Source organism: Fusarium coffeatum (genome assembly GCF_003316985.1).
Source record: "Fusarium coffeatum strain FIESC_28 chromosome Unknown BRIP53273_contig_84, whole genome shotgun sequence".
Classification (NCBI taxonomy): domain Eukaryota; kingdom Fungi; phylum Ascomycota; class Sordariomycetes; order Hypocreales; family Nectriaceae; genus Fusarium; species Fusarium coffeatum.
Window position 1 is genome coordinate 256,657 of NW_022157880.1, and position 26,925 is coordinate 283,581.

At 46.7% G+C, this 26,925-nt stretch overlaps 9 protein-coding genes across 9 annotated transcripts; 4 read left to right on the plus strand and 5 right to left on the minus strand.

Annotated features, from left to right (window-relative positions):
• Positions 1–46: 46 nt before the first annotated feature.
• Positions 47–1,719, plus strand: FIESC28_04131 (uncharacterized protein; the record flags this gene model as incomplete). The annotated part of the gene is made up of 2 exons (XM_031158278.1): positions 47–1,432; positions 1,483–1,719. The coding sequence occupies 2 exons, from the start codon at positions 47–49 to the stop codon at positions 1,717–1,719; spliced, it is 1,623 nt and encodes a 540-aa protein (XP_031017727.1).
• A 6,112-nt stretch (positions 1,720–7,831) lies between these two features.
• Positions 7,832–8,530, minus strand: FIESC28_04132 (uncharacterized protein; the record flags this gene model as incomplete). The annotated part of the gene is made up of 1 exon (XM_031158279.1): positions 7,832–8,530. The coding sequence occupies one exon, from the start codon at positions 8,528–8,530 to the stop codon at positions 7,832–7,834; it is 699 nt and encodes a 232-aa protein (XP_031017728.1).
• A 665-nt stretch (positions 8,531–9,195) lies between these two features.
• On the plus strand, positions 9,196–10,635 carry FIESC28_04133 (uncharacterized protein; the record flags this gene model as incomplete). The annotated part of the gene is made up of 1 exon (XM_031158280.1): positions 9,196–10,635. The coding sequence occupies one exon, from the start codon at positions 9,196–9,198 to the stop codon at positions 10,633–10,635; it is 1,440 nt and encodes a 479-aa protein (XP_031017729.1).
• An 890-nt stretch (positions 10,636–11,525) lies between these two features.
• FIESC28_04134 (uncharacterized protein) lies at positions 11,526–12,248 on the plus strand (the record flags this gene model as incomplete). The annotated part of the gene is made up of 3 exons (XM_031158281.1): positions 11,526–11,585; positions 11,643–11,903; positions 11,958–12,248. 3 exons carry the CDS (start codon positions 11,526–11,528, stop codon positions 12,246–12,248), a joined length of 612 nt encoding a protein of 203 aa, XP_031017730.1.
• A 266-nt stretch (positions 12,249–12,514) lies between these two features.
• FIESC28_04135 (uncharacterized protein) lies at positions 12,515–13,669 on the minus strand (the record flags this gene model as incomplete). The annotated part of the gene is made up of 1 exon (XM_031158282.1): positions 12,515–13,669. One exon carries the CDS (start codon positions 13,667–13,669, stop codon positions 12,515–12,517), a length of 1,155 nt encoding a protein of 384 aa, XP_031017731.1.
• Positions 13,670–14,082: 413 nt separating this feature from the next.
• On the minus strand, positions 14,083–16,221 carry FIESC28_04136 (uncharacterized protein; the record flags this gene model as incomplete). Its single annotated transcript, XM_031158283.1, has 6 exons — positions 14,083–14,562; positions 14,610–15,141; positions 15,189–15,471; positions 15,517–15,707; positions 15,753–16,111; positions 16,165–16,221. The coding sequence occupies 6 exons, from the start codon at positions 16,219–16,221 to the stop codon at positions 14,083–14,085; spliced, it is 1,902 nt and encodes a 633-aa protein (XP_031017732.1).
• Positions 16,222–16,422: 201 nt separating this feature from the next.
• FIESC28_04137 (uncharacterized protein) lies at positions 16,423–17,771 on the minus strand (the record flags this gene model as incomplete). The annotated part of the gene is made up of 9 exons (XM_031158284.1): positions 16,423–16,568; positions 16,614–16,698; positions 16,746–17,172; positions 17,217–17,229; positions 17,276–17,303; positions 17,351–17,417; positions 17,473–17,610; positions 17,662–17,699; positions 17,748–17,771. 9 exons carry the CDS (start codon positions 17,769–17,771, stop codon positions 16,423–16,425), a joined length of 966 nt encoding a protein of 321 aa, XP_031017733.1.
• Positions 17,772–18,104: 333 nt separating this feature from the next.
• FIESC28_04138 (uncharacterized protein) lies at positions 18,105–20,189 on the minus strand (the record flags this gene model as incomplete). The annotated part of the gene is made up of 1 exon (XM_031158285.1): positions 18,105–20,189. One exon carries the CDS (start codon positions 20,187–20,189, stop codon positions 18,105–18,107), a length of 2,085 nt encoding a protein of 694 aa, XP_031017734.1.
• Positions 20,190–22,282: 2,093 nt separating this feature from the next.
• On the plus strand, positions 22,283–26,197 carry FIESC28_04139 (uncharacterized protein; the record flags this gene model as incomplete). The annotated part of the gene is made up of 15 exons (XM_031158286.1): positions 22,283–22,618; positions 22,667–23,021; positions 23,066–23,220; positions 23,266–23,375; positions 23,421–23,508; positions 23,556–23,667; positions 23,722–24,019; positions 24,498–24,684; positions 24,741–24,824; positions 24,873–24,913; positions 24,976–25,139; positions 25,206–25,698; positions 25,747–25,816; positions 25,868–25,999; positions 26,048–26,197. The coding sequence occupies 15 exons, from the start codon at positions 22,283–22,285 to the stop codon at positions 26,195–26,197; spliced, it is 2,775 nt and encodes a 924-aa protein (XP_031017735.1).
• Between the last annotated feature and the right edge of the window lie 728 nt (positions 26,198–26,925).

Below are 26,925 nucleotides of genomic sequence, written 5' to 3' on the forward strand. Positions count from 1 at the left end.
CCATCCTTTATCCCCAATCCTCTGTCGAACAGAGGAACCGCCCACCATGCCTCCCACATTCGCAGGCCTAACGGGCAAGAAATTGTCCCTGGCAATCTCAACCGTCGCAACAACCGGCTTCCTCCTCTTCGGCTACGACCAAGGTGTCATGTCCGGCATCATCGACGCAGACCCCTTCCACGACTACTTCCCCGAGACAAAAGACAGCACCATGCAAGGTTTCGTCACAGCTATTTACGAAATCGGTTGTTTGCTAGGTGCCATGTTCATCCTCTGGATCGGTGATCTTCTCGGTCGTCGAAGAGCTATGATCATGGGCGGCTGGATCATGATTCTTGGTGTTATCATCCAAGTTACTGCCGTCAAGGGACACTCTGCTCTTGCGCAACTTGTGGTTGGTAGAACGATTACTGGTGTTGGTAATGGAATTAATACTTCCACTATCCCTACCTACCAGGCTGAGTGTTCTACTACCTCCAACCGAGGTCTTCTCATTTGTATTGAAGGCGGTATCATTGCTTTCGGTACTCTTATCGCATACTGGATCGACTACGGTTGCTCGTACGGTCCCCAGGACCTTACATGGCGTTTCCCAATTGCTTTCCAAGTCGTTTTCGGACTCATCGTCTGTCTCGGCATGGTCTGGCTCCCAGAATCTCCTCGCTGGTTGCTTACACACGACCGCCACGAAGAAGCTGAAAAAGTCATTGCAGCTATCCGAGGCTTCGAGATCGACAGTGATGAAACACGCGCTGAACGCGACCGAGTCGTCGATTCTATCCGTGCTTCCGGTTTCGCAGCTTCCAAGTCCACACCCGTCAAGGCTCTGTTCACCGGTGGAAAGACACAGCATTTCCGCCGTATGCTTCTCGGCGCTGGATCGCAATTCATGCAACAAGTCGGTGGCTGCAATGCGGTTATTTACTACTTCCCCATTCTCTGCACTGATATCTTTGGCGACAAGAACTTTGCTCTTCTGCTCGGTGGCGTCAACATGATTGTGTACTCCATCTTTGCTACATCATCTTGGTTCCTCATTGAACGGGTTGGTCGTCGCAAGTTGTTGCTCATCGGTACCGCTGGACAGATGCTTAGCATGTTCCTCACCATGGGATTCTTGATTCCCGGTGGTAGTGATCCTGGTACCAATGCGCCTCAGATTTCCAAGGGTGCTATTGCTGGATTGTTTACGTACATTGCTTCGTTTGGTGCTACGTGGTTGCCTCTTCCCTGGTTGTATCCCGCTGAAGTCAACCCCCTCAAGACCCGCGGCAAGGCCAACGCTACATCGACCTGCACAAACTGGCTGTTCAACTTTGTCATTGTCATGATTGTTCCCATCATGATCAGCAACATTCACTGGGGAACATATTTGTTCTTTGGCTGTGCGAACGCTACATTCTTCCCCATCCTGTACTGGTTCTACCCCGAGGTAAGCTCACCCACCACTCTGTCACTCAATCGAATACTAACAAATGCCAGACCGCCAACCGATCTCTCGAGGAAATCGACATCATCTTCGCCAAGGGCTACGTCGAAAAGATCTCATACGTCAAGGCTGCCAAGGAGCTTCCTTTCCTTACACATGAGGAGGTTGAGCGCGAGGCTATTCGACTGGGTCTTGTTGATGAGGCTGGTCGGGGTGGTATGATGGAGAAGCCTAATGAGGAGAGCGGTACTGTCCGTGATGAGTCTGGCTTCAACTCTGAGAAGTCTTAAAGCTGAGGAGTTAGTTGAGATGGGCACTTGAGTGGTGTCGTTATGGGGTTTCTGAGGAAACGCATTTTTTATTAAGATACCCTTGTTTAGATCTTCTATGAAGATATAGAATAGAGTTGGATAGACTGACTCAATAGATGTACTACACTATAATTGTTCTCATTACTTGTGATATATGGCTTGTTCAATATTTTAATCGGCATGTGGTTGTCTACGTAGCGTACTCCAACTTGATGCTTCACACCCTGATCGCGACCGACGCATGTCTACAGCCTTAATCTCCAACTTTCCCCGACTTTCCACTGAAGCAACCCTTACGTCGCATGCACAGACAATGGACCAACAGTCCGCCGATCTCTTCCCTCCTCTCCTCCGTAGACAGTGGACCTCCGGACAAGTCCTCCGCTTTTCTCGTCTCCATTACCCCGAACAATCCACAGTGGAGAACATTCTTGGCAAGGGTTCTTGTCGCGTTAGTCATGGCGCGCGGGTGAAATACCACGTTAATCCTGCTTTCATTCTACCGCTTTTTAGTGAGTTTAGTCAAGTGTTTGGGTGAAACGGTGGTGGCGGATGTCCGTTTTGGGAAACCCGGATGGAATAACGCGGGATGAGGGAGGGATTGAGAAAGGGATTGTTTGTTTGGGGAATTCGTATCAAGGGATCAATTGGAGATAAAGTGAGAGAGTCATTTATGCATATTATCGGTCCTTTCTTGGGGCATGCCCCGTGGGGTTATGCACTTCGGACTGAGTTGCGAGTTTGAGGTGTGTGATGGTATCGTGAGATTGGGCGGGGATAAGCTTACTTTGACGATTGAGTTGAGATGTTAAACGGACGACCAGCCACCTCCAATTGAGTATTTCTGCGAGGATTTCTGCAGATGGGAAGCATTCGTTCGATTGAAGCTAAAGGCTTCGAACGATTTGAACAGTTATCCGGATGGTGACTCTACCGGTGACTTGTCAATTACCAGTGAAGCCTATACCATGGAGAAGAGTGCATCGAGAGTTCACGTAGACCTCATGTTCTCTTAGATGCACGTAGAATTTGGGTGATCCGAGAGTCGCGCAACTCACTCTGTCTATTCATCTCAGCGATGCTGTAAATGCAGTTTCGTTGTGACAACATCGCTCCCTGGCAGGCTCACAATAGCCTCACCATGTCCCCAATTGAGACAACGTTTATGTTCACAATTGACTACCCATTCCGACACAAGATAGTTTATTGAGCTAGACAGTTATAACTTGATTTTTAAAACAAGTCTGCTATGTAACTTGTAGCTTGTTGGATGTCCAAGTTCTAGTCTCTCAGTGCTTGGCATAAACAGAGACACCATCACAGAATCCTCAACTTCTTTATGCCAGTGACCAGACTCAAACGACACAACCACTCCAGCAGGGTTGTATGATCATTTTCTCTCAAGAGATTTGGTTATAGAACCCTGCGACAAGAAATGCCACGACAGTGTAAGAGTCTCAGTGTTGCAACCACGCAATCATTTTGTATCTACACCTCACGTTCACTACCAAGACCTATTAAAGGGTCCTCATGTCCCTCATCTCAACGGTTTCACGTAGATCCATCAGGTGGAACTCATATGTATGTAGATCGCATCAAAACCCTGAGTGCCAAGTGATCATCAAAGGGTTTTCTGGGGAAGACGGGTCCAGATCGAAGATCGGACTTGGCGTTTTGTGTGAGTGGATTTGCCACGATCGAGAATACAGAGTTCAATCACCAGTGAAAAAGTAAGAGCGTTTCTTTACAGACATGACTTTGGAAGAATGGGATGTCATGATAGAGTTAAGGGAGAATATAGTAGCAAATCAACTGAGCAAAGGATAAGAAATCCGCACTCTATTGTCGATAGGTTAATCAGACAGCCAGTAGGAAGGAGAAATCCGATTGTACACCTAGTATTATAGTGTCTCATCTTACCAAAACGTCTCTTGCTAGGTAATCTCAATGCTATCGTCCTTTACCTAATCGGATCAAGGCTCGAGATGGTTGTCAGTGAAGTACTGTGAGCTTTTGAGATGATAAATACTCAGAGGTTGATTTACAGAATATGGGATCACTGATTAGAGACCTTATGTTGAGTAAGACTTCAAGTCAAAGTCCACTGTTGAGACCCGTAACCCATAAGCAAGATACACAGATAAGGATATGCGCTACGGTGAAACGATTTAAATGCCGAGTTTACAAATGACTATTGAGTTGTTAATGTAATTCTTAAATTGGACAAGCATTATTATACTTGATGTTGTCTCTGATCATGCGCTCAGGAACACTCATATCCAAATCTGGATGAGCTTTGTTCGCTTTTATAGCCAAGTACGACGATCCCTCTGTGTACCAGAAGGCTACAAAGCCCTTCAGCCGATGGCACTCCCAACCCTCTTCGGTTTGTTCGTCATCTGATTGTTGAAACGCCACTCTCACTACATGGAGCAGGGAATTCGAGCGCGTCGGCTTCCTTTCATATTTAAACTGAAGCACACGTGGATGTCCAACCCTTATGACTGAGTCCACGTGCCAACGGCATTGTCCCACTGTCCGACATCCACCGTTCCCATACTGAAACATAATACCTTGGCAAAATCCCGTGTCCCGGTCGTTAAAGGTCAAGGTCGATGAAATATCGTCCAAAGGGGCCCAAGAGAAGAATGGCGCATAACCAAGGGGATGGGGATCGGAAAGCCCACCATATTTCTCCAATGGGAACAGTTTGGGAGGTTCGTCTTGGTATGGAGGTTTGCTATATGTGTCCAGGAATGTAACTGGGGATCCCTCTAGCGCTTCGCTGTAGACTATAGTCTGAGGAGTAGATTTGCTCAGACCTAGATCCTTGAAGAACAGACTCTGGAATTGTGGCCCGATAATGATATCACCGGCCAGTCTTGTTCTTGAAAGGATATTCATACCCAGCCGACGCATTTGACGAATGTCAAGAGCAAACAATTGGTCGTTGTTGGAGATAGGCAAATAGATCCAAGTACTTTTGTCCTGGCGTTTATTAACAAATTGTTCGTATTTATCATCCATAGCAGATGGCTTCTCCTCGTAGTGGATGTGAATGCCAGCGAACGTCTGTAGACGAAAGTAAAAGGTTATGCCTCTTATTTTGTCCACTTCAACAGCATGCAAGTTCTGCCAGGAGAAGCAATCTGGGCCAGAAACTCTAAGAATCCGATTCCGGGATAAATGATCTGTGCCATAAGCTTCACCAGAGGTCAAATCCGGCGGCGCTGAGGTGTTCCATATTGGGAGTGCTGGTTGTTTTCTTGGCACTTTGAGACGCATTAAACCGTCCTGGAAGATGTGAGCAGGTGTATCAGTGAGATACCATCAACTCTTACCTTGAATTGGACTTCAATCCCCGCTACATCGGATGCATCCTGGACGATCGTCCTATAAGAGTCGTTGCATTCTCCCGAATAGACCGGTGCACAAGAAAGGCGTTCCACTCGGCAGATCCCCTCTGAGTCGATCGTCAGTCTTATTATTGGGAGCGTCTCCTCTGAAGTGATGTATCTTGGATACTCATTGTGTTTCCAAGAGAGGACCTCACCCAGCTGGAAGGAAATGAGTGGCTTGGGAGCTGTTTCTTTCACACAGGAAGCGAATTGTAGCACTGGGATATATCTCCAGAATAAGGAATGGTTGGAGTAGCAATGAATCATATCGAACAGCTCACACGGCAAGCGACACATATCAGACAAACCAAAAGCTTCAGCCGTTCTCTTCAGCCCCTCAGAGTCGAGGTGTTGGTCAGATATGTGTAGAGGATGAGCGCCTCGCCAAGGAAACCTCCACGCAGAGTGCAGCCAGAGCCCATCCATATCTGCAGGACACTCTTTGGTAAAGATTGAGTAACAGTCAAGGTGAATTGTCACTAGCTCTGGACTTGATTTGGTAGGGCATCTTCTGCATCTCGGAGAGCGACATAAGTGAAAGCCACCAACGTCAATCCCTTGGCGGTTTATCGGTGGGAAAGTAAAGGGTCGAGTGCGACCACTGAAAGATGACGAATCATGGTTGCCGTAGACTGCATCGTTATGTTAAAGTTTACACAGAGAAGAACTGAACTGGGTCATTTTACTTGCTATCGTCCGCTCATGTGTGAAGATGGTGTCTGCGCAGATTCCGCATTGGGGACGGAGTGCAAGGTGCTTGTTATTGATCTCAATCATTTCAGTTGCGTATGGGTTAATTGTGGAACTGAAGCTTAATTTTGGTGTTTTATTTGCATCGGTTATACCCTTTTCCGGTCCCGAGAGCAATCTGGGGAACATGGGGTCCAAAGCGAGGATTTGACTTGGAGTCTTGTGTAAGCGAATTTGCTGGATCAAGATCGACCGGGAGACGTCAGGGCTTTGTTATGCGGAAATGACTTTGTGAGAGAGTCATTGGGCAAAGGTGGCAGCAAGTTTTTGGACTGGGAAAGGTCAAGATCCGTCTTCTGTTGATGTTGACTGTAATCAGGTTCAATATTGGCCGAGAGAAAGTAACAGTATTACAGTAGTATGGACAATTTCCAAAGCGGAGTATGTGGTACTTCAACAAGTCAGCTCTTCCGGGATAATCCATCTCATTGTCCTTCATCTAAAAACCAAGGTTTCGCAATGGTTGATGGTTCAGAGCCACAGTGGAAGATCAATACAAAGAAAGGATGGGCCAGTGGAACATGCGTTAGACCAAAAAGCATGAGCTGAATACTAATCATTCAATGTCATTTGACCAGGAAACTATAGTCGGCTAATACCGTGTGCTTGTAAGTAAACGTTATGCTGACAGGATTAAGAGTTAGGGCTGCGGAGTAATCGGAAAGTGATACTTCTCACTGGACGAAGCTCCCTGGGGTGAGATTGGGATTCCTCATCCCTGACGTGAGCGCTAGATATCTTTGCTTCCAGACGAATATCAGAGCACGGCGATTTCTTGTTTGGGCTATTCTGGACAGTCACATCCTACTTGGCAGACTGCTTGAAAGGTCATATAATAATACCGAAAGATGTAATTTAAGATATAGATGGATTGTTTTACTTCACTCCGTTGAACCCAAATTACAAGCTGACAGCCACGTTTCGAATTTGAAGGGTAACTCCAAGGGTATTAGCTCAACAAGTCCAAGTCAACATGAAGCTTAGCTTGATTTCCTTTGCAATTTACCAGCACCTCCTTTTTCTGGCCCTCATTGTCTCAACAGTACCTCGTGACAAAGGCAGTACGACCAGCCTGGTTCCGAGCTCCGATGCATCGGGAACTGAACATCTCGAAAGTGCCTCGGTTTTGTCGACCACATACCAACAGACCGAGGCACCAAAAAGAGGTTTATGGAGACCAGTCGTTGAGTTCCTTCTTCCTGACGCCCAAGCTCGATTGGACGAATACGAGGCGAGGATGTATAGAAGGATGCGAGAGGCTAGACCAAATCCGACGTTGCCGAGTGAGTGTGAAGAACCGGACATGAACAAGACATGGGATTGACGGAACCTTGGTTGTCGCTAGCAGGTGAAAGGATGGAGATCTGGGTGAGAATGGAATGGGCATCCATGGATCTTGCAACTCACAAGATATCAAGCCTGAACATAACCTATGACAACAGGCAGTAGTTTGAAGGAGTCTGCTAGATGGAACAATCTCAGATATAAGCTCGATCAGGCACCAGGAGCCCTATTGTCATAGGATAATGTTTCACGACTGGGGAGGAAGTAGAAGATCCAACGTGATGTTGAGTGAACTGTGCGCGCTGAGAGGGAATTTTCCGCCATGTCAAAAGAAGGAATCAAAACGCTGTTTAAAGAACGATCAATGTGTTCGTAACGGCTGTTTGACTTCCACAGACGGTATTTGATAGAATGAACGTTCACTCAAGACCGTACCTTGATATCGCTAGACCTCTGTTTACATAGAGTACACGAGAGATTATAAGAGTCAAATTGCCATTCTCCGGTCACAATCTACATTGAACTAATCATGAGATTGTATTCGATGAAAGAAGTATAATTGTGAAATGGTATACATTAGCAGGATCGTTCTATCTATGTACATCGAAAGTCTCCAGCTAATCGGGGTTCATGAAGAATATTAACGACAACCCAACAGCTTATGCCAAGTTCAAACCGAGATAACCACCAAGACCCATAGCAACAACAGCCCAACTCAACGACAACACCGAAGCAGTCGAACAGTCGTCATTGCTAGTGTTGGGCTTCTTGTTAATATTCGATCCCGAATCTCCATCATCATCAGCACCACTTCCACTTCCAGTACTACCCGAGCTACTTCCACCATCACCTCCACCATTATCATGGTCCCTAACCTTTCTCTTGCAGAGCTTGTTACTCCCCGTCTCCTTAGGAGCCGTCTTCGTAGTCTTCCTCTTCTTAAGATCGACAATAGTAACAGCAGTCATCCAAAGCGAACTCTCCGAAGACGAGAGCGTTCTGCTCTCAGCGCTCGCAGAACCATCTGGCTTGGACGTAACACCAGCTCTGTCCGAGAATAAAGCGCAGCCATAAGATGTAGAATTGAGAATTACATCTACGCGACTGTCCCAAGCTGTGTATGTTACACCGTCAAAGTCGTTTTTGCAAGAGTATGATGTTGCTGCGACGTCAGACTGGCAGGCTAGTTTGTAGAGGGTTTTTGTTGGGTCTTCTGTTATCATTGAGGCGTAGATGTTTGTTGCGCTGCCGGTGTAGGCGGGTGGGATGAACATGGTTGTTGTGCTATGTTTTGTTGTTGATTGGGCGGCTTGAGAGAGTGAGGCGAGGCCAAGAAGGCCGAGAGTAAAAGACTTCATGTTGTATATTGATTGAGTGTGACAATTGTTGGTAGTCGAGTCGTGTGAAGACGAGATGAGATTTAGTTGAAGATGAGTCTCAGAGACGCGTCTATTGAATAATAATCGTCTCACTCCGATCCCAAAGAAAGAGGAAATTACAGTCGTTTTGTATTCCCATGCCTCAAATCCTTCAGAGGCCTCAACCAATAAAACACTGCCATGTTCCCTGCGAGATACCCCTGCACAAGACTCAGCCTTGTTCACTGCAACGTTCGGTCTGTAGCGAGTGATCCTCCATTGGTAGCGCCCGTTATGCTTAAAAACCGCAGCTGAATGCTCGTGTCCTTATAGGGCAGGTCGTCCGCCGGAGATTGCCTGTTATAGGCATGTGGCTGCCTCTGAAGATTAAAAATTCAGGAGGCAAGATTCTTGCACTGCCATCTTATTCTCATCCTTACATCCCCATCCATTCGTTACATCCATTCGTTATCGGTGACATGTTTGTTCACCGCTAAGGAGGATTAAAGGCTTGTATTCAGCCCTACAACATTAATCTCGCTAATTGAGCACCGCCTTTTTTTACCTCTCGCAAATGACCCACCGATCAACCGTCGAATGAGTTTCCCTTTTTCTGATTCGTTTCACTCTTTTTTATTCGGCCATTACTCAATTGGTTATCCACCATGTACGGATACTGGTCCTTGCTACTTGTTGGCATCGCCATCCTTTGGTGTTTTCCCTGGAAGGAATCAACAGTCAGCCCCGTTACCGTTGACCTTGCCCCTGACCCCAGTGGAGGTGACCCACCCCGAGATATTATTCCGACCCGTTTACTTCCTCATGACGTAGCTCGTTTTCTAGTCACTCACGATCCAAACACCAACATGACAGAATCCAAGACCGTCGCCGAGGTTCTCCTCGACCCTCTAGGTCTCGAAATCACTTCCTTCAAAGAATTGCAGACTTTGTGGGCAGGATATGGTCATATTTGCTCTCTCACCGCACGACCTACTGACTCCAAAGCCGCTGCCGCAATCCGTCATCTCGCGCATGCAAAAGGCTCAAACAACACCTTCTTCCTCATCCTCAAACTCATTGCACCGCCGCCTGGACCTACTGATGAAGGTCATTTGAGAAAGATTCTGAGTTATGATGTTGAGCAGTATTTTTACGAATTTGTTGCGCCGCACTTGGAGGATGATACTGCCGTTGCGCATTGTATGACGTCGAGTTGGAAGGCGAAGCGTGATGGTGGTGAACTGAAAGATGTTACTGCTACCATCATGACGGATTTGAGGGTCCACTTTCCTGTCGAGGGTGGAAAGCGGGCTTATCTGGGAGCCAGGGCTGTTCAGTCTGCGCTGGAATGGCTGGCCAGATTTCACAGCAGTTCTTGGAAATCTCTTCCCGCGAACTTGAACGAGTATCTCCTTCCACCACTGGACGAGTTCAAACGACGAGAGACTGGAACTGGTGGGAACAAGTTGTGGTTGAATGGTGGATACACGTATCTCGCTACTCGACGAAAGGAGTATGAGTCTCTTTGTGTTGACACATACTCCGAATGGTCCGGAGCGTTGTGCACACCATTCCAAGGATCGGAAAAGTCTACTGCCGAAGTAGTAGCCGACTTCCTCACTCCCACCGGTCGACCTTTCGAAACTCTTATCCACGGCGACGTCAAGTCCGAGAACCTCTTCACCAACGACGCAGGCGACGATGTTTCCTTCGTCGATTTCCAGTACGTCGGTCTCGGTCTAGGCGTTTGTGATCTCGCCAAGCTCTTCACCTGCTCCGTCCCACTGGACTTGCTCACCAACAACCCCTCCCTTCCCCACGAAATGGCCATGGACAAAGGCGAGCAGGCTCTACTCTTTTTGTATCATGAGACACTACTCACGCGTCGACCTGCGGAGAAGGAGCCGTTGGATTATGATTGGGATACGCTTGTGAGGCATTGGGAGACTGCGCTGGTGGATTGGTGTAGATTCCAGGCTTCGTGGGGATTTTGGGGAAATACGGAGTGGTTGGAGGCTAGGGTGAGATATATTCTTAAGGATGAGGGGTGGAAGGCTTGGTTGGCTAAGGAGAATGTGGGTAGGGGTAGGGCTTCTAGTATGTAATACACGATAGAGTAGATGTTGACAGATGCATTAAAAGTTGTCTAATTCCTGCATTACGTCGAAAGACCTGCTCGCTAAAAAAAAAGCTCAAGATAGAAAGTCGTCCAACACAGGAATCGAATGGCGTAGTTAAGGTTGAGGGAGAAGTGGGATACAAAACTGCGCCAATACGGTTTAACAAATAAAACTCCAGTATCAACCTACGTCCATTACCATTCAGGTTTACTTCAAGAATTCAACGTGGTCGTGACTTGACATCGCCAACCCAATCTATATACCCTATATCACCTTATCGACCGTGAGATAAGACGAAGACGGGCCGGCTGGGAAGACGACGTAGTTGTTTACTCAGCACAGACTGAGAGCAATTTAATCACCTGCCGCATTCTGCTAGATGCATTAAAGGATCTGAGAGGGGTATCTCAATGAGACAATAGATCTGTTGTTCCGAGGTTCCTGGCTAAATACCCCGTTCCCCAACTTCCCCGGATCCGTAATTTATGCTTCTCTCCACACTCGGCCGAGAAAGACACCTCCATTAATTCTTCCAACCGACAGCCTCCCTCCCCTTCTCATTTACGATCTATTTATTCAACAAGACATTACTCGTATTAATCTCTACTTGAGACAAATTTGTATTTTTGATTACGATTTACATTGGTTATTCCCGTTGACAGCCTTAGTAATCTCCGCCAAGAGGGGGAAGCTCGGACCGAGGACCGCGGCTGATATATACGGCTGATTTGATTGGATTCGCTTCTGCCTCAGGCATTCGCTTTGTTTCGCTTTCTCCTATCGTCATCACAACAACACATTTCATCTCATTCTCACCACAACTCGTCACAATTTACACCTCACCTCACTTCACCTCACCTTACCAAATAAACAAGATGTCATCTCTCACAACTTCACCCACAAAGTCCCCTCTGGACCCAAAAGTCCTGCTAATGGTACACCCTACCTCTAGTCCCTTTCAACACAATGCGAGAGAATGCTAATATGTGCAGTCCTACCTCAAACAACTCCAAGCCAAACCCCTCCGCACAAAAATGGCAACTCAAGGCTCCCTGTCCGCTCTAACTGAAATCATCGCTTCATACTTTGCTTATCAGCGTCCTGGATACGGACCGATGATTACTTCGCGTGTTCCGCAGATGGCATTTTATGGAGCTTGTATTGCTGCGCCGCTACAGCATTTTCTGATGACTTTTGCGCAAAAACAATTCCCTGGAAAGATTTTGCTGCAGCAGCTTGTTACTATGTTCATTGTAAGTCCACCCCCCACAAATACATCTAGTGGGTTCATAGACTAACTTATGTAGTGCTTCCCCATTCAAAACACAGTCTATCTTTCCTCAATGGCCATAATCGCGGGCGCACGCACAAAAGAGCAAGTCCAAGGCGCCGTCAAAGCTGGTCTTGTACCCATGACAAAAGCCATGTGTGCTATGCACCCTATTTTAATCACTTTTGCAAAAGTCGTTGTTCCGATGGAGTATTGGCCTGTTTTCTTTAGTTTGATTGGGTTTTCGCTGAGTACCTTTTTTAATACCCTTGCGAAGATGAGGAGGGCTGCTGCTGAGAATGCTGAGAAGAAGGACAAGGAGACTTAGATGAAGATTGTGTGAGTGGTGAGAGGGGGTGAGAGGGAGTTTGTGATTTGGTATTTTGGTTAGTGCGAGTTTTATACACCTAGAGTTTTTGGATCTGATAGATATACGATTTTTCAGAGCATTGTAATTCATCGTTTGTGTCTAGTCTATTGTCATGTCTATCATGCATCTCATCTAATCTATCAGGCGTCCTATCATCTGTCTAGTCCATCACTCTATGTCTAGCTCCATACATCTCATCTATCTTTGTCCCTCTATGCTTTTGTCTAAGCCCACCCAATTCTAAAAAGCTCATAATGACTCTCATCACCCCGTCCGACACCACTCCTCTTATCCAACTTCTGCCTCTCCAAAATATCAAGCCTCTTCCCATTCGTACCCAACGGTCTATCCATTTCCGCAAAAGCAGCTTCAACAGTATCGCCAATACCCGCAAACTTGCCATTAGGTCGGATTGTTACTAACAACCAGAAAACACCCCCGTCGGAAAGAAGTCTTGTCGCACAATCGCGTAGCCAGCGTGCGTGTTCAGGTGCGTACACAACATCTGTTGCGAAAAGCATACTAGCCGGAACATCGAAGGGTGCATCGAGTGTAAAGTCTGCCCAGTCGAGACACTTCGTTTCGATGGGTGAGGGATCTGTGTAGTTGATGCTTATGTTTGACTGCAAGTTTTCGAGAACTGCTGGGTGATAGTCCGTAGCGATGATTTTCGAATCTTGGACACCCAAAGTGGGAATCAACTTTCCGAGAACAAGACTGACGAGCCCAGTGCCAGCACCAAGCTCAATAATGCGATTATGTTCCGTAGGCGACAAATCGGTAAGTCCAAATCGTTCTGGTGTCGCGCATAGCATTTCTGAGAAAACAATGGAGGCGCCCCAACTTTGAAGGCCCACATCTTCGAAATCTGAGTCATTTGTTCCAGCGAGTCCATCATTCAACGAAACAGAGATTTTGTCGTCGGCAGTGTCGAAGGTAAATTCTCGAAGGAAGGGTGAATTCTGATCATCTTCATCCAGAGCGGTTGCGAAAAGTGACTCAAAGATATACGCCGCCTGATCCAGCGCCCGCTGCATTCCCTCCTCTGACTCAAAAACCTCCAGAGCCTCCGCTCGTGAGAGGAAGCCTGTTAGCCATCTCTCCACAAAAGACTTCTCGTAAGGATCTGCGCGGATGGACGTTGGTGTAGGGGCAGGTTCATCGTCTTCGTTGCCGGATGTATAACCTGAATCAACAGGTTCCGCAAGAACATGTTTCGTATCGTCAAGTTCGATAGAAAATGGAAATGAGAGGGGACAGTAGATTGTGGCCAGGTAGTGAAGAGCGTTGAAAATGTCTGACTCGGTTTGTTTGGTGAGGGTGAAGAGTGGCGGTAAGCTGCTCGACGGCAGCGCTAGGGTACTCATTTTTTCTGTCATTTTCTCTTTTTCGATAGTGATAGTGAAAGAACGTGGAGATGTAAAGATCGTGGAGTTTGCGGAGAAAAAAGAACGGAGGAAGTAGGTGTTTGAAAAGATAGTAAAAAGTGGGTGGCGTTTGTCTTGAATAGGTCTAAACCCAAAGATGAAGCTATCATGAAAAAATTTGCTGACAAGTGCCTGAGGTGGTAGAGTGCCTGACAGTGGCTGTTTTAGGCCCACGTGGGTCTTATTTCCGGGGGGCTTGATGCGCTAGAAAACAGTGGAAGATAGTGGGTCTGGCACCTAACTTTATCGGGGGCTTGGGACCGGTCAGCTGATAAGGTTTGATAAGTGTATGACTCGAGAGAAATGTTCATAATGTATTTGAGTTAGCGGTGAGTATGTTGGTTATTGGCGTATTGAGATTGAGTTTATATGTTGTCTGAGTTATCCAAAGTTGAGAAATTAAAGTCAAAAGCTGAAAGATCGAGAGTATCGTCCAAAGGTAACAGAGCTGTTATATCAGCATCGAACAACGAGTTGAACACGTCAAATGTCGGCCATTCATTGCCACTGGGCTCAAGCAAATATGTTTGAGAGTCAACTTGAGCCTGCTCTGATAGAATAGATGGCCCAACATCCTGAGATGACTCAATCGGACCTCGGTCGCTTCCGATAGTCGGTTGATCAGTTGTTGAGTTAATGGTCAGGTCGTGACTCTCTTCCCCAGGCTTTACATAACCTCCATTGTCAGCTCTCAAAATCCCCGTAAACTCAAGAATAGACGCTTTGGCGAGATCTGCATCAACTCCGAACTTCACGAAAGCAGAAATATCCGCGTGTTTAGGTTCATTGGAGATGGTTGGTGGGTTGCGTTTATGCACATCGTGAATGCATCGCGCATAGACTTGCTGCAACAAATCAGTTTCAGCGCAAAGTTTGGCAAAGAAAGGCCTACTAGGAGAGAAGCCAACTTCCAATATGAAGACATCTCTTGTATCATGTTCATGTTTGCCTGAACATTGAGTTGAGCTTGAGCTTTGACCCCAGGTTGAGAACACCAAAGAAAAGGTATTTGGACAGCGCAGCTGGAATATGCTGCATATGCGACAAATATTGGCATACTACTAAACGGACAGCCACTGTTTGAAACAGCTCTGACGAGACTTGAGATTGTACAAGCGTGTTCGTATGCTATCTGGGCCGAGAGGTGCCGTGCTGATGAGTAGGCATTATCGCCCTTTGACCAGCAAAAGAGTGGGACGATGGAAGAATGGAGGACGCAGAGTGATTGATGGTATATGAGATTGGTCAATAGAATTATGGGCAGACTGTTTTGATCTGTAGTGAGGGCGGTAGAAGCGTCAAGCCTGAAGTTATCAGGGACTCGTTGCCACCATGTTGTTATCTCGCTCTCGGTTTTGAAGATCTGCTGGATACGGGTACTGAGGTCGGTGTCTTTCCACCTGACGACAGAAACAACCGAGCACCTTCACCTGTCAGTACAAAGTGTGTGGAAAGAGATGGGGTGAGTTACCAAAGATGTAAGCCACGTATCAACTCAGCAAACACACTTCCCGTATCAGCTCCATCACCAATAGTCGCCACCCCATCCGGAGGTATAGCAGCTTCAAAACTATCTTCAGGCCATGGCAACGGTAAGCTCTCAACATCAGCAATGACTTCGAATCGAAAGAGCTTCTCAGAACTAAAGCAATGCATCAAGTAACACTCCCAGAACCGTCTTCTGCGTAATTGAGACTCAAGAGTAGGGGCACTTTGGCCCGCGCCAATAATGTGGAGGAGTTGACACGCGTTTCCTGGAAGGCATTAGTAAACAAGTGGAGAGGAGGGAAGAGGTTTACCTTTGTGGAGATAACTTATCCTCCAAGATCCCTGACTATGCCAGAAGAGAGAAAGATTGCAATGCGTAACGATGTTATCTTCATTTAGATCTTCCGCGTCTTGGAAAACGAGGCTGCCTGCCTTCTTGGCCCATTTTATCATGAAGCCTTGATCTTTAAGTGTAGCTTTACCTTGCTCATCTCGATAAAAGCTGGGGTTGGTTAGTCGAGGGGATTGTTTTGCGAGAGAGACTTACTTTGCTCCCCAGGCACAGATGCTGAGAAGAACGTGTTGTCGTACAGTTCCGCTGGAAAGGGATTGGAGAAAGGTAGGTTTATGGAAGAGAAGGGTTGATTGGTAGACGTTGGTGAAGTAGAGGTTAACCAGAGTGGTGAGTAGTGTTGAGGGGATATTATCTAAGGTATCCTCGATAGAACGGTGTGGAGCAGCGACGATGGGAGTCAGCGAAGAACGAGAAGAAGCTGTGTTTCCTATGAAGACGTCGGGATATTCCTTTTGCTTTCGGACTCTGTTGACTCCGCCCTTGTTGTAATGGCATGGACTCTTCAGTCTGACGCATCTGGTGCAGCTTGGCCTATCGCCTGAGCAGCGAATCTTCAGTTTCCAGTTAGTTTCTAATTGGAGGAATGTTCTGGTCTGATTCTTACCTTTTGTCTTTTACAAACGTTGCAAGACGTGCTGGGGCGCCCGGCGGTTCTGGTCATGGTGATGAGTGAGGAAGGATGACAAGAGATGAGATGTAAGCAGAGAAGACTGTTTGGGAATAGCAGGAAAAATGTATTTCCTGATCCTACCGACTACAACCACACAGTCAATCGATATCACATTTCAACAACCTTGTGGACTTTTGTAATCGATGACATGAGATAAAGAGTGTGAATTCCCAAGGAAACTTGAGACTCAGTCTATGGCTTCTTCCCAACGATGAATCGAACACGCATATATCCATGGACATTCTTGTCTTTCAACGCCTTTCGCATCTGCATCAAAAACAACTGGTACTCATCACCAGGCGTCCCAAATACCTTTTGCCAAGACATCAAGGTATATCCTACCCACATTAGCAACTTGCATCAATTCACAGCAACTGACGTACCTTCAAGATCGTTCTCAATAGACGCTCGCAAGAACTGTCCCACTCGACGAAGCTTCTCATCCTTGGCCCATCCACCAACAGGCACCTGATACTTTGTCAGAGATGTGATGACTGGTGAATAGTGAGACTTACCTTGAAATCGGTAACCTGTAGCTCTTCAAATCCCGCTTTCTTGAGAAGCCCAACATCATCACGAATCTCACAGAAATCCCCCCCGAAAGCACCCTCGCACTCCCTACAGATCTTATTCCAAGTCTGCAAAGCCTCTACATTGTCAATACTTCCATCATCAGTCACAAACAACGGATTGATCTCTGCAGACTCTATATACCCTCCTGACACACAGCAACGAAAGGCTTCTTTGAATAGAGCTCTCCAGTCGGAAATCGCTCCGATCAAATAGCGGATGTGAATGAGGTCGAAGTTCGACGGGGGAAAGGTCCAGGCTGAAGTTGCGTCTTCGATGTGGAATTGCACGTTGGGTGGGATGAAGCTGGGTTGGATTGGGGAGAGGTCTGTTCCTGTTACTGTTGAGGAGGGATAGGCGTCGGCGAAGTCACTGATGAGTTAGCATAGATCATAGCTGGGATTGTAAGAACATACATAGCCCAGATACCTGTAGCTGTTAGCGAGGTTCCATGCTGTAGACTTGCATCACTTACCACTGCCAGTGCCCACATCAAGCACCTTCTAAGAAATGTCAGTACCAGACCGACCAGAGTCACATTGGCGCTTACCATTGGACCATCTTTGACAGGAGCGAGGGTGAGCTCCCCATCCAGAAGCAGCGTCAAAGAATGGTGCCTATAAGAGTCACGATCAGTACATACCCTACGAGAGCAGTAATAAGAGCTCTTACGTGATGTCCATGGAGTCTCTTTGCCGTTCATCATTTGGTGCGAAGTATTCGGAATCGTACTTATCACTGTGATAAGTGCGTCCATGAAATTTGCGATACTCGAGAATACTTGACGAGACGGAGGTGGTGGAACTGGCACTGCGAGAACTCATTAATTCTGTTGATATGGTACGATTGGGTGACACGTACACGTCGTCTCCAATCGATGAGTCAACGTCGCTATCGTCCTATCAATCGGATAAGTAGATGGCCAATTGCCGGGAGAGCGAACATACTCGTGCTTCCATGAATTGTGACATAGCGATAATGTTTGAACAGCCGGTCTTGCAATATTTGTTCAAAGAAGAATGAAAGAGAGAACAAAGAAAACGCGCAATCTGTATCCAAGTTCTGTCTTTTATGCGAACATGCTTGGCGTAGCATTGAGTAGAACCAACATCGTATTGTGTAACGTTGGCGATCCAGTTTATTTCCTGTTATGGACGCACACAATCTTCCGCCTATCGCTTCCCTGATTTACTCCTCTCTACTGCATATGATATGATGACTTTAACCATAAATCATGGCATTCGCTTTGACACAATGATGTACCAAATGACTGTCCTCTTCTATTTGTAGTACCCACTGGATCTCTAAACTATCTGGATCTTTTCCCACTTCGTATCATCACCAACAGCCTCACCCTGCATGACTCCATGCACATAACTCTCACCAACCAAGCTAAGCTCTTGTCCCTCTCTTCTCAGGACCAAGGGTGTCGGACATCCTCTAATAACCCAAACCTCATCCCCCACCTCTACCGATTCTAATCCCATTCCAAGGAATCCGCTGCCGGTAAGGAACGGTCTATGGCCGATATAAGTCGTGCTTAATACAAGTGCCGGCGGCATAGAATGGTCCGACTTTGGCACCGCCAACATCTTCCGTTCTTCATCATCCAGTTCAACTTCCTCTTTCGGAATAAGGCCAATATTCATACACATCGATTTGATTAAGTTGACCCTGGGGAAAATACTCGAAGGGAATTTGGCGGATACTCGGTCCAGGTAGGACATTTGGCTGATTGACTCCAAGACCAGAGCTTGGCCTTCTTCTGGCGAGGGGGCTTCTCTGTGGCGGATTGCCAGTGGGTGTACAATCAAGTCCATCATGGCCATCTGGAAATCTTCCAGTCGGATCAGCTTTGCAGGTCGGTATGAAAGGTCATGGTCAAAGACAAGAGTACGCCAGAAGGCCTCATCCGATGATTGACCAGTGTGTGGATAGACTTGTTCCATACTGCATAGAACGTCGGAATTCATCTTCTGCTCGCCACTCATAGCAGTCAGGAAGGCCTCGCCCAGCTTCTCGACCTTGCCAAGACAAAAGGCAGAGACATTAAGAGCGTCTCCATCGACAGTAAATACTTGTTCAGATAAAGTGTGAGGGATATGCTTGGACACATCGAAAGACCCCGCGGATCGAAAGACTGCACCAGAGAGACTGTTGACTGGAGTAGGTGAGAAGTTGGGTACCCAAGATGGAAGACCCGGAATGTCTCTCGCACTATGATCCTTGACAAGACCCAGATAAACGAGAGAGTCAGTAGTCTCGACTATCTTCCTCGCAACATCTGTCAACAAATCTTTGACATCAATGTCATAGTTCGGCTCAAACTCTGCAGGAAGCGATGATCCATGCTCGGCAGCCATTTTCTTCATGATACCTCCCAACCCATAGATGATATCCCGACGATCTGTCGACCTGAACTGAAGCGACGTTATCAGAAACCGAAGAAGTAACATCTCAGCAGATTTCGGTTGAGTATGACCAATCCCTGCTTCGAAATCGACAGTTTCTTCTAAAACTTCGAACCACTCAGTCTTTTCGTCTTTGCACCACTCGCGAAAAAGGCCGATTCTTTCAGCCTCAAACATATTGACATCGTCTCGCATAAAACTGTCTTTCCTGACATACGGAGCAAGAGAGTATACCTGTTGGAACAAGCCGCTGTAGTGCAAGAATGCCGCTGTGTAGCCGATACAGTCGAAGGGTGTGAAAGTACCGTTGCAAAGAACGACGACGTCGTTGTTGAGGGAGACTTCTTGGATGACCCAGATGCGAACGAAGTAATTGCACGAAAACAATGTAGCTAATCCGACAGCTTCGTCGAAGTCGATAGGTTCAATTCCATACTTCTCTGACATGTTGGATAGATCATTGCTGAAGTCCCAGGTTTGAGTGCGGATCATGCGAATGGTATGAGGAACGGACTCTGTGCCGAGGCGCGCAGCTGCTTTGACGCCTGCTTCTAACTCGGGTGTAGCCTTTCCTAACCAGACGATGACACGGCTAGCGCTTCCGTAGATCTGGTTCATTACAGAGACTTGTGCTGATCGTTCGGTTTGGTCGGATTGGTTGATGCACAATGCGTCGATCCAGATGGGAGTTTCGCCACATGTAGCCTGGAGTTCGAGGAGCGCATCGTACAAATTTGGCTGAACCGCAAATAGGTGACCATTGAACAGAATGATCGCATCGGAACTGTCTGTGTCTTCGAGATTCCTTGGTGGCCCCCAGGTGTAAGAGAGTGCATTGTACTTGATCTCTGGACCTAGAGGATGTGTTATGAGGGTCACACTTGGTACTTCAGTTCCAGTATCAGGACGAGTTCCGAGCGAGACAGTCGCTAGACGGAAGGACTTGTTCTCGAGCACGTCAGAGTAGATTTGCGTCATATTAGGATTGTTGAGGGGGTAAGATTGAGGTGAGAATGAAAGTGGATGAAAGCTTGTAGAGATATCAGCATTTATGGAGTCGCAACACTAGCCGAGTTGGGTCTTAGTTCGTTTGAGAGCATCTACAGGGGTGAAAGTAGGCAGTTGGTAAAGTAAGCGTAGTACTGAAATGCTTAGGTAACTTGCAGTTGAGTATAATTGTAGCATGAGGAACACACCCCTCAGTATATTCAGCTTCTTACAGAAGGATAATTTGATACAGAAAAGACACAATTCCCAATTGCGGATCCATGCAAAACTAATATTAACTAGCACTATGGTGGCTTTTGCAAACTCAATGCAGTAGAGAGTCTTGGCAACCTGGCTCTTATCAGCTGCCGAGACAGAAATGGGTCAGATGCTACGGCCCAAGAACTGTCAACTCCTCAACCGTTAACACACCTTGCTTGCAAGTACTAATAGCATTGATAGGTCCATAGCTCTTTGAAGAAATTTACATACCCGCGACTCATGCTGCTGACAGGAATAGGGCTGAACATGGTCGCTGGGCTTTGGCATCATGCCACCCCGCACTGTTGGAGCCGTGGTCGAGGGGATCGATCATCTTTTTAATTCCATGTAAGGAGTGCCAAGTGTAAGAACACTGCAATTGCACTTTGTCGCACTGGCATGCTCGTTGGACCAGAAGTCGATCATTCTGTTGGTGGCTCGGGTCCTCAAAACGTTCACCAATCGGGTTGTTGAGAAAGTGAGACATAGATTGTGGTCTGACATGCCGCTGTCATCATCGTGCATATCAGATTTCCCGTAGTCCGCCTTGCTATCAAAGCTGAGTCAAGGCGAAAGTGAGCTTCTAGGTGCATCTGCCGTCAAGCAAGTGTCTCCAACATCGGGGTTGAAGTGGGATAGTGGAACTACCCGATTGGACGGACCCATAGAATGACTCACATGTAACCAAGACTAGAGTAATATATAAGTCGTAGACAACACCAATAAAAAACACTTCACCGTACTGGCCTCCCTACAACAACGCAATGACCGTTCTAACTTCAACTGTCTGGCCAGATGGGCTTCAGCTACACCTTATCAACACGCATGACGCCTTGGAACAATGGACTCTTTCTCTTGCCAGCCTCCTCCAATCTTGTGTTAACGACAATCCTCCTTCCTCAGCACTAGGCTTCCACTCTCCTCTATCTCACATCGACGCCACTGCATTTTGGCTCAGGCTATCTCCCCAACTCTCCACCACAACCGAACTCTTCGTCCTGGCCCGTGACTCAACGGTAGTTGGAACAGTCCAACTTGTGACCTACGCCAAAGTGACATTCGCACACAAAGTCGAGATTGCAAAATTACTAGTCGCCGATGGTGAAAGAGGTCTCGGATTGGGGAGGAAATTGATGGAATTTGCGGAGAGGTATGCGAAGGAGGTCTTGGGGAAGAGTATGATTGTGTTGGATACAGCATCGGATACGCCTGCGAGGGGATTTTATTTGAAGCTGGGATATACGGAATGGGGAGTTTGTCCGAACTATGCGACGAGTGCGGATGGTCATATACATGACTGTTCATTCTTTTGCAAGTTCCTGGATGGCCAGTAGGCTGAGTGTAACTCTCGACTTTCTCGGAAGGATGCCGCATCTCATAGTGCCAAAATGCCTCTAGCATGCGGTCAATCGGATTACTAGACACAACAACATGCATAAACTGTCAGGTGATGGTCGAGAACAATTCCAGAACACCAGTATGAATGCATTAAATTCGGCCCAGCCACCCCCGAGAATCATCTCATCACGAATTAAGCTCAATTGAACAAGGATTGATTGGTATTCCATTTATCCGCCTTCCAGTCCGGGGTAAACAGCCGCCAAGCAAAGGCCTGATTGAAGCGTCTACCAATCCAGCGGGGGATCGACATGCTAAGATTCTTAGATTGGGGGTTATCCCCGCGTTTAACCTTGATTAAACTTATGACGCCGCATGAGATTCGGTAGGAGATGTACCGAGATAGCTATAAAACGTCACATTTCTGCACTTGAATTGTCGCTGCAGTCCATCAAGTGAGCTCAATTGACAGTCAATTGGCCAAGATGATTCTCTCACTCCTCACCTTTGCGTCTCTCACAAGCGCAGCCTGGATCGTCCCCGGCGCTCGCTGGAAGGATACAGACGGCAATCTCTTCAACGCCCATGCCGGCGGTTTATGCGTCGATCGCGACAGCGGCAAATTCTTCTGGTTCGGCGAATACAAGACTGAAGAACAAGAAGAAGGCGGTGGTATTTCCGTCTACAGTTCTTCTGACTTAGCGACATGGGAATCTCACGGTTTGGCTCTTACGCCTGAGGAGGGCCATGAGCATATTTCGCCAGAGAGTATTATTCAACGGCCCAAGGTTTTGTATAGTGAGGATACTGGGAAGTACCACGTAAGTGCATATATGAATTGGTAAAGAGAGGAGATGCTAATTGAGTAGATGTGGTGGCATGCGGATGATCGCAACTACAGTCTTTTGCTTCAAGGTCTCGCTACATCAGACAACATCGCCGGTCCCTACGAATTCAACCACGCCATCGCACCACTAGGAAACTGGTCCCAAGACTTTGGCGCCTTCACAGATTACAAAACCGGAAAATCCTACGCTTTATACTCCAACGGCGACCGCGTTGAGGGAAGGGATGTATACGTCAGCGAGTTCAACAGCAATCTCACAGACATCGAGAGTGTCACGCATCGGTTTAACAAGTATGATTTTGAGGCGCCAACTATTCTTCAGACGGAGAAGAGCTATTGGACGCTTATGAGTCATAAGACTGGTTATCGACCTAACAGTAAGTTGTGAAATACTATGGAGGGGCTGTGCTAATTTGTTTAGATGTCGTGGCTATGAGAGCTGATAAACTCGAGGGTCCTTGGTCGCAGCCCTTCTTCGTTGCGCCGGCTTATACCAGAACCTTTAGTACTCAGTCTGGATTCTCTTGGAGAATCAATGGCACGAAGAAGACAACTTACCTCTACATGGCCGACCAGGTAAGCCCTGTCGAACTCCGTCTTGAACTCAACTGACAGATTTAGTGGGATCTTCCTTCGATCTGGGAAAGTCGCAATGTCTGGCTTCCTATTGAGATCGATGAGAAAGAAAAGAGTCTCAAGGTTGTCTGGCACGATATTTACGATCTGAATGTGTAAGTGCGATTGGCAGATGGTATGGGCTAGACTGACGAGTGTAGGAAAACTGGTGAATGGAAGCCTGTCAAGGGAAAGACTTATCCTGCTAGCAAGGCTAAACTTGCCGGAGATGCATTCCTCCAGGAAGCTGTAAGTTGATCGGCCCAGACAGTGGGAACAATACTGATGCTCGACAGACCTTTGGAACAGATCATGTCATCGCAACAGGAATTCAGGGCAACGACAGCACAATTACCTTTGAAGTAGAAGGCAAAGGTGCTGATCAATGGGTGTCATTCTACCACCAAAGTAAACCCCCTCCCCTCCCCTCCATATCCCTACTCAATTAACACGCTCACCTAGACATCGACGACATGGGCTTCGGCGACCAACCAATGGGTCAACCTGACCGCATCAACGGCACATGGGCTGTCCGACGTATCAGCAGCGTAGTCGTGAACAACGAGACTGACACGGTACACACGCTGTTCCAGAAGGATACGCACAAGGGAATTATTCTTTCTACGCCTTTGTTGTTGCCTTTGAAGAAGGGTAAGAACTCGATTACTGTTGGTGGACTTGATAATGGCAAGGAACATTTTAAGGGGGCGGATTTGGATAGAATTGTTGTTTATCCTCCTGAGAAGAAGAAGGAGAAGAGGTTTTTTGGACTGTTTTAGGTTGTAGATTAGAGGGTAGTAGGTGGTTGAGAAACCATTTGCGCGAGCATTCACGTTTGTGATACTTCTGGACTTCTATTTCAGTAAAGGAACCAGTTGTTATATAGTGGTGTGACTTACATATTTCCCAATGAAACTACCCGGCTGAGATCTGTTGATTGTAAATTGAAATAATGCCGCAGTACATTGTGGTAAGGCATTCTCTCTATGTGGCTTATTTCCAGCTGCTGCAGAGACCCTGGTCTAGTCCATCGCCGTTGCCAATCAATGCACAAATCTTGGAATTGACATTTACTGTAACAATTCCTTATGCATGATGACAGGCCGCAGTGCACTGCCACTCTGGCCGGTATGCCTTGGCGCCTGCTTTGAAAGTAGGATAAAAGATCCTGCTTTAAAAAGTAAAACTACCTATTACTTTGAAGTCTTGATCTCCGCTTCACTACTTTTTTATGACAGGTCTCTGACTAGATACTCGTTATCACTTCCTGGAAAGGCAAACATATTGATGGCATCCGCGAAGCCTATTCTTTCACCTGCAGGTTGTGTCAAGCCCTGGATACAAAAGTTCACCAACCATCCGCGGGACAGTTTCCTTGACCAGTTTGTTGGATCAGACGATGCAAGATATGTCGAGATACAGGAAGTGAGTAAATAACCCGTTTCCAACTAATGCATAGGACGTTAACATCTGCATCGCAGCATGTAAATAATGTCAGATACACCGATGTACCGCTCAAGTCTGATAACCCCAATGGCGGACGGGATCTTTCTGAGTTCTTTCAGGTATGACCTTCGCATCTGTTGACATCACTACCACTGATCCTTTCTAAGCTTCCCCGAGAAGATGGGCCGCCGAGTATTCTCAGATTAGTGTACGTAGTGCAATTGAGATTTATTCACGCCTTACGTACGAGTGCTAATTCAATTCTCTCAGCATCTTACCATTCAACACAGAGAACAATAATGCTCCTCCTTTGTCATGGAGAGGGTTTCGAGAGCACCTTGATTTGCTGCATCTCCAGAACTATTTTATCTATGCCGAGAAAATGCAGACACCACCGACATGGTTTGAAGTTCCATTGGAATCAGGGCTAAATGGTGAGTAGGATGTTTTAACCCTTGGTTCTGTTTATATCCAGATCCTTAAGCTAACCATCACAACAGGCTTCGTTGTTAAGCCGGATCATTGGGATGCAAACCTCGCTAATTTCAGTGTATCCGTCATCCACTCCCCCACTAGCCGAACAACGCACATCATGGCACATATGCTTCACAAGACTGATATAGAACATCTCCTGCATCGATTACAGACACTCAAATCCATCGCTTGGCATCCTCTTCTAGTACCGCTGATCCTAATGGAGAAGAGAGTAGAGGGAACTGCAGAGCAACTCACCCTCATCAGAGACTCTATTTATGCCGTTGAGAAGAGACTAGGAACACACAAGAACTATCGCGGCGACAAACGTCATGAAGAACTCCATCACTATGCCTACGGCGAAAAAGTCTGGGAACGACGTCATGAACAAGATGTTGACTTTGAGGCTGCTCCAGGAAAGTTAACTTCGATTGTTTCGGAGTGTGCTATGATTGAGGCTAGGTGTCATACCAATGAGAGTCTCCTCGATTGGCTTTATGAGCTGAATCATAGACTCGCGTACGGACAACCTAATACTTCGATTATGATGAAAATCTCAACGTTTAGAATATGGGTCGGAAATAATCGATCTCGAAGTATCTATCTCGCCAAAAGGGCAGAAGCTCAGATGCAAGCCGTAAGTAATTGAACTTGACAGATGTAACAGAAGGTCAATTAACAAATACAGTGTCAAAACCTCATGTCACAACGCGACAATGCCATGAATCTAAAACAGACCGAAGCAGCACTTCGAGATAGTTCCGATATGAGAGCCATAGCATGGGTTACACTTGCATTCCTACCAGCGACATTTGTAGCTGTGAGATCTCTATGTACTCTGAGACATAACCCTTCTGACTTATCTTAGACATTCTTTAGCACCTCTTTCTTCAACTTTGAGCAGCAAGGTCGACATGTTTCTGATTGGATTTGGCTTTATTGTGTTGTTTCTGTTATACTTACGGTTGGTGTTCATGTAGGCTGGGCGTGGTGGATCAGGAAGGAGAGGAGAGCTTGAGAGTGGAAACACTATAAGACTCCAAGGTTCCTCTATAAGGGATAAATAACCGTGTCTCTTATAGGATGTGAGGATAAGGTTCATCATAAAAGATAACTGTCAAATGACAGTTCGTGTGATCAAAACTGTTGTTTTATTACGTACGCATAGCGAACATCTTTGTCAACAGATGTGTCACTAGCAGACCGGGAGTAGCGTGACCTTCGGGCAAGGTCTTGGCTGTAACTATTTCCAGTGACTAGTCGTTTGAACGCGTTGTCAAGTTCAAGATTGAGATGAAAGATGATTGAAAAGACGTTCACCCAAATCATGGAGCCAGTGCCAATCGCAAACAGTAGACTCGCTTCTCTATCAATTAACCGTCACTGTCTAACCGCTCACGATCGCCTAGTAGTCAGTGGTAGTGACATCCCCTTCGATCGAGAACAGCTGTTTGTCGACTCTATGTCTAGCCGTGCCCACGATGCCGTCACGAACAAACAACTCGTTCATCTACACCAGCGCCAACAAACAAACCCATTGTCCCGTGATCGCCACCTCCCGTCACAGTCGCGAACAGCTAAACAGTGATACAATGCACGAACAACTACCACAATGGCCTAACATAAAACTCGCACAATCTTCCACAACCTAGTCTCTTCAAACCAGTCAATTGACAACTCTTAGGTTTACAACATTTCAACCAACACAACGGACGGAATCGAGGTAAGACAACCAACCAACAACAG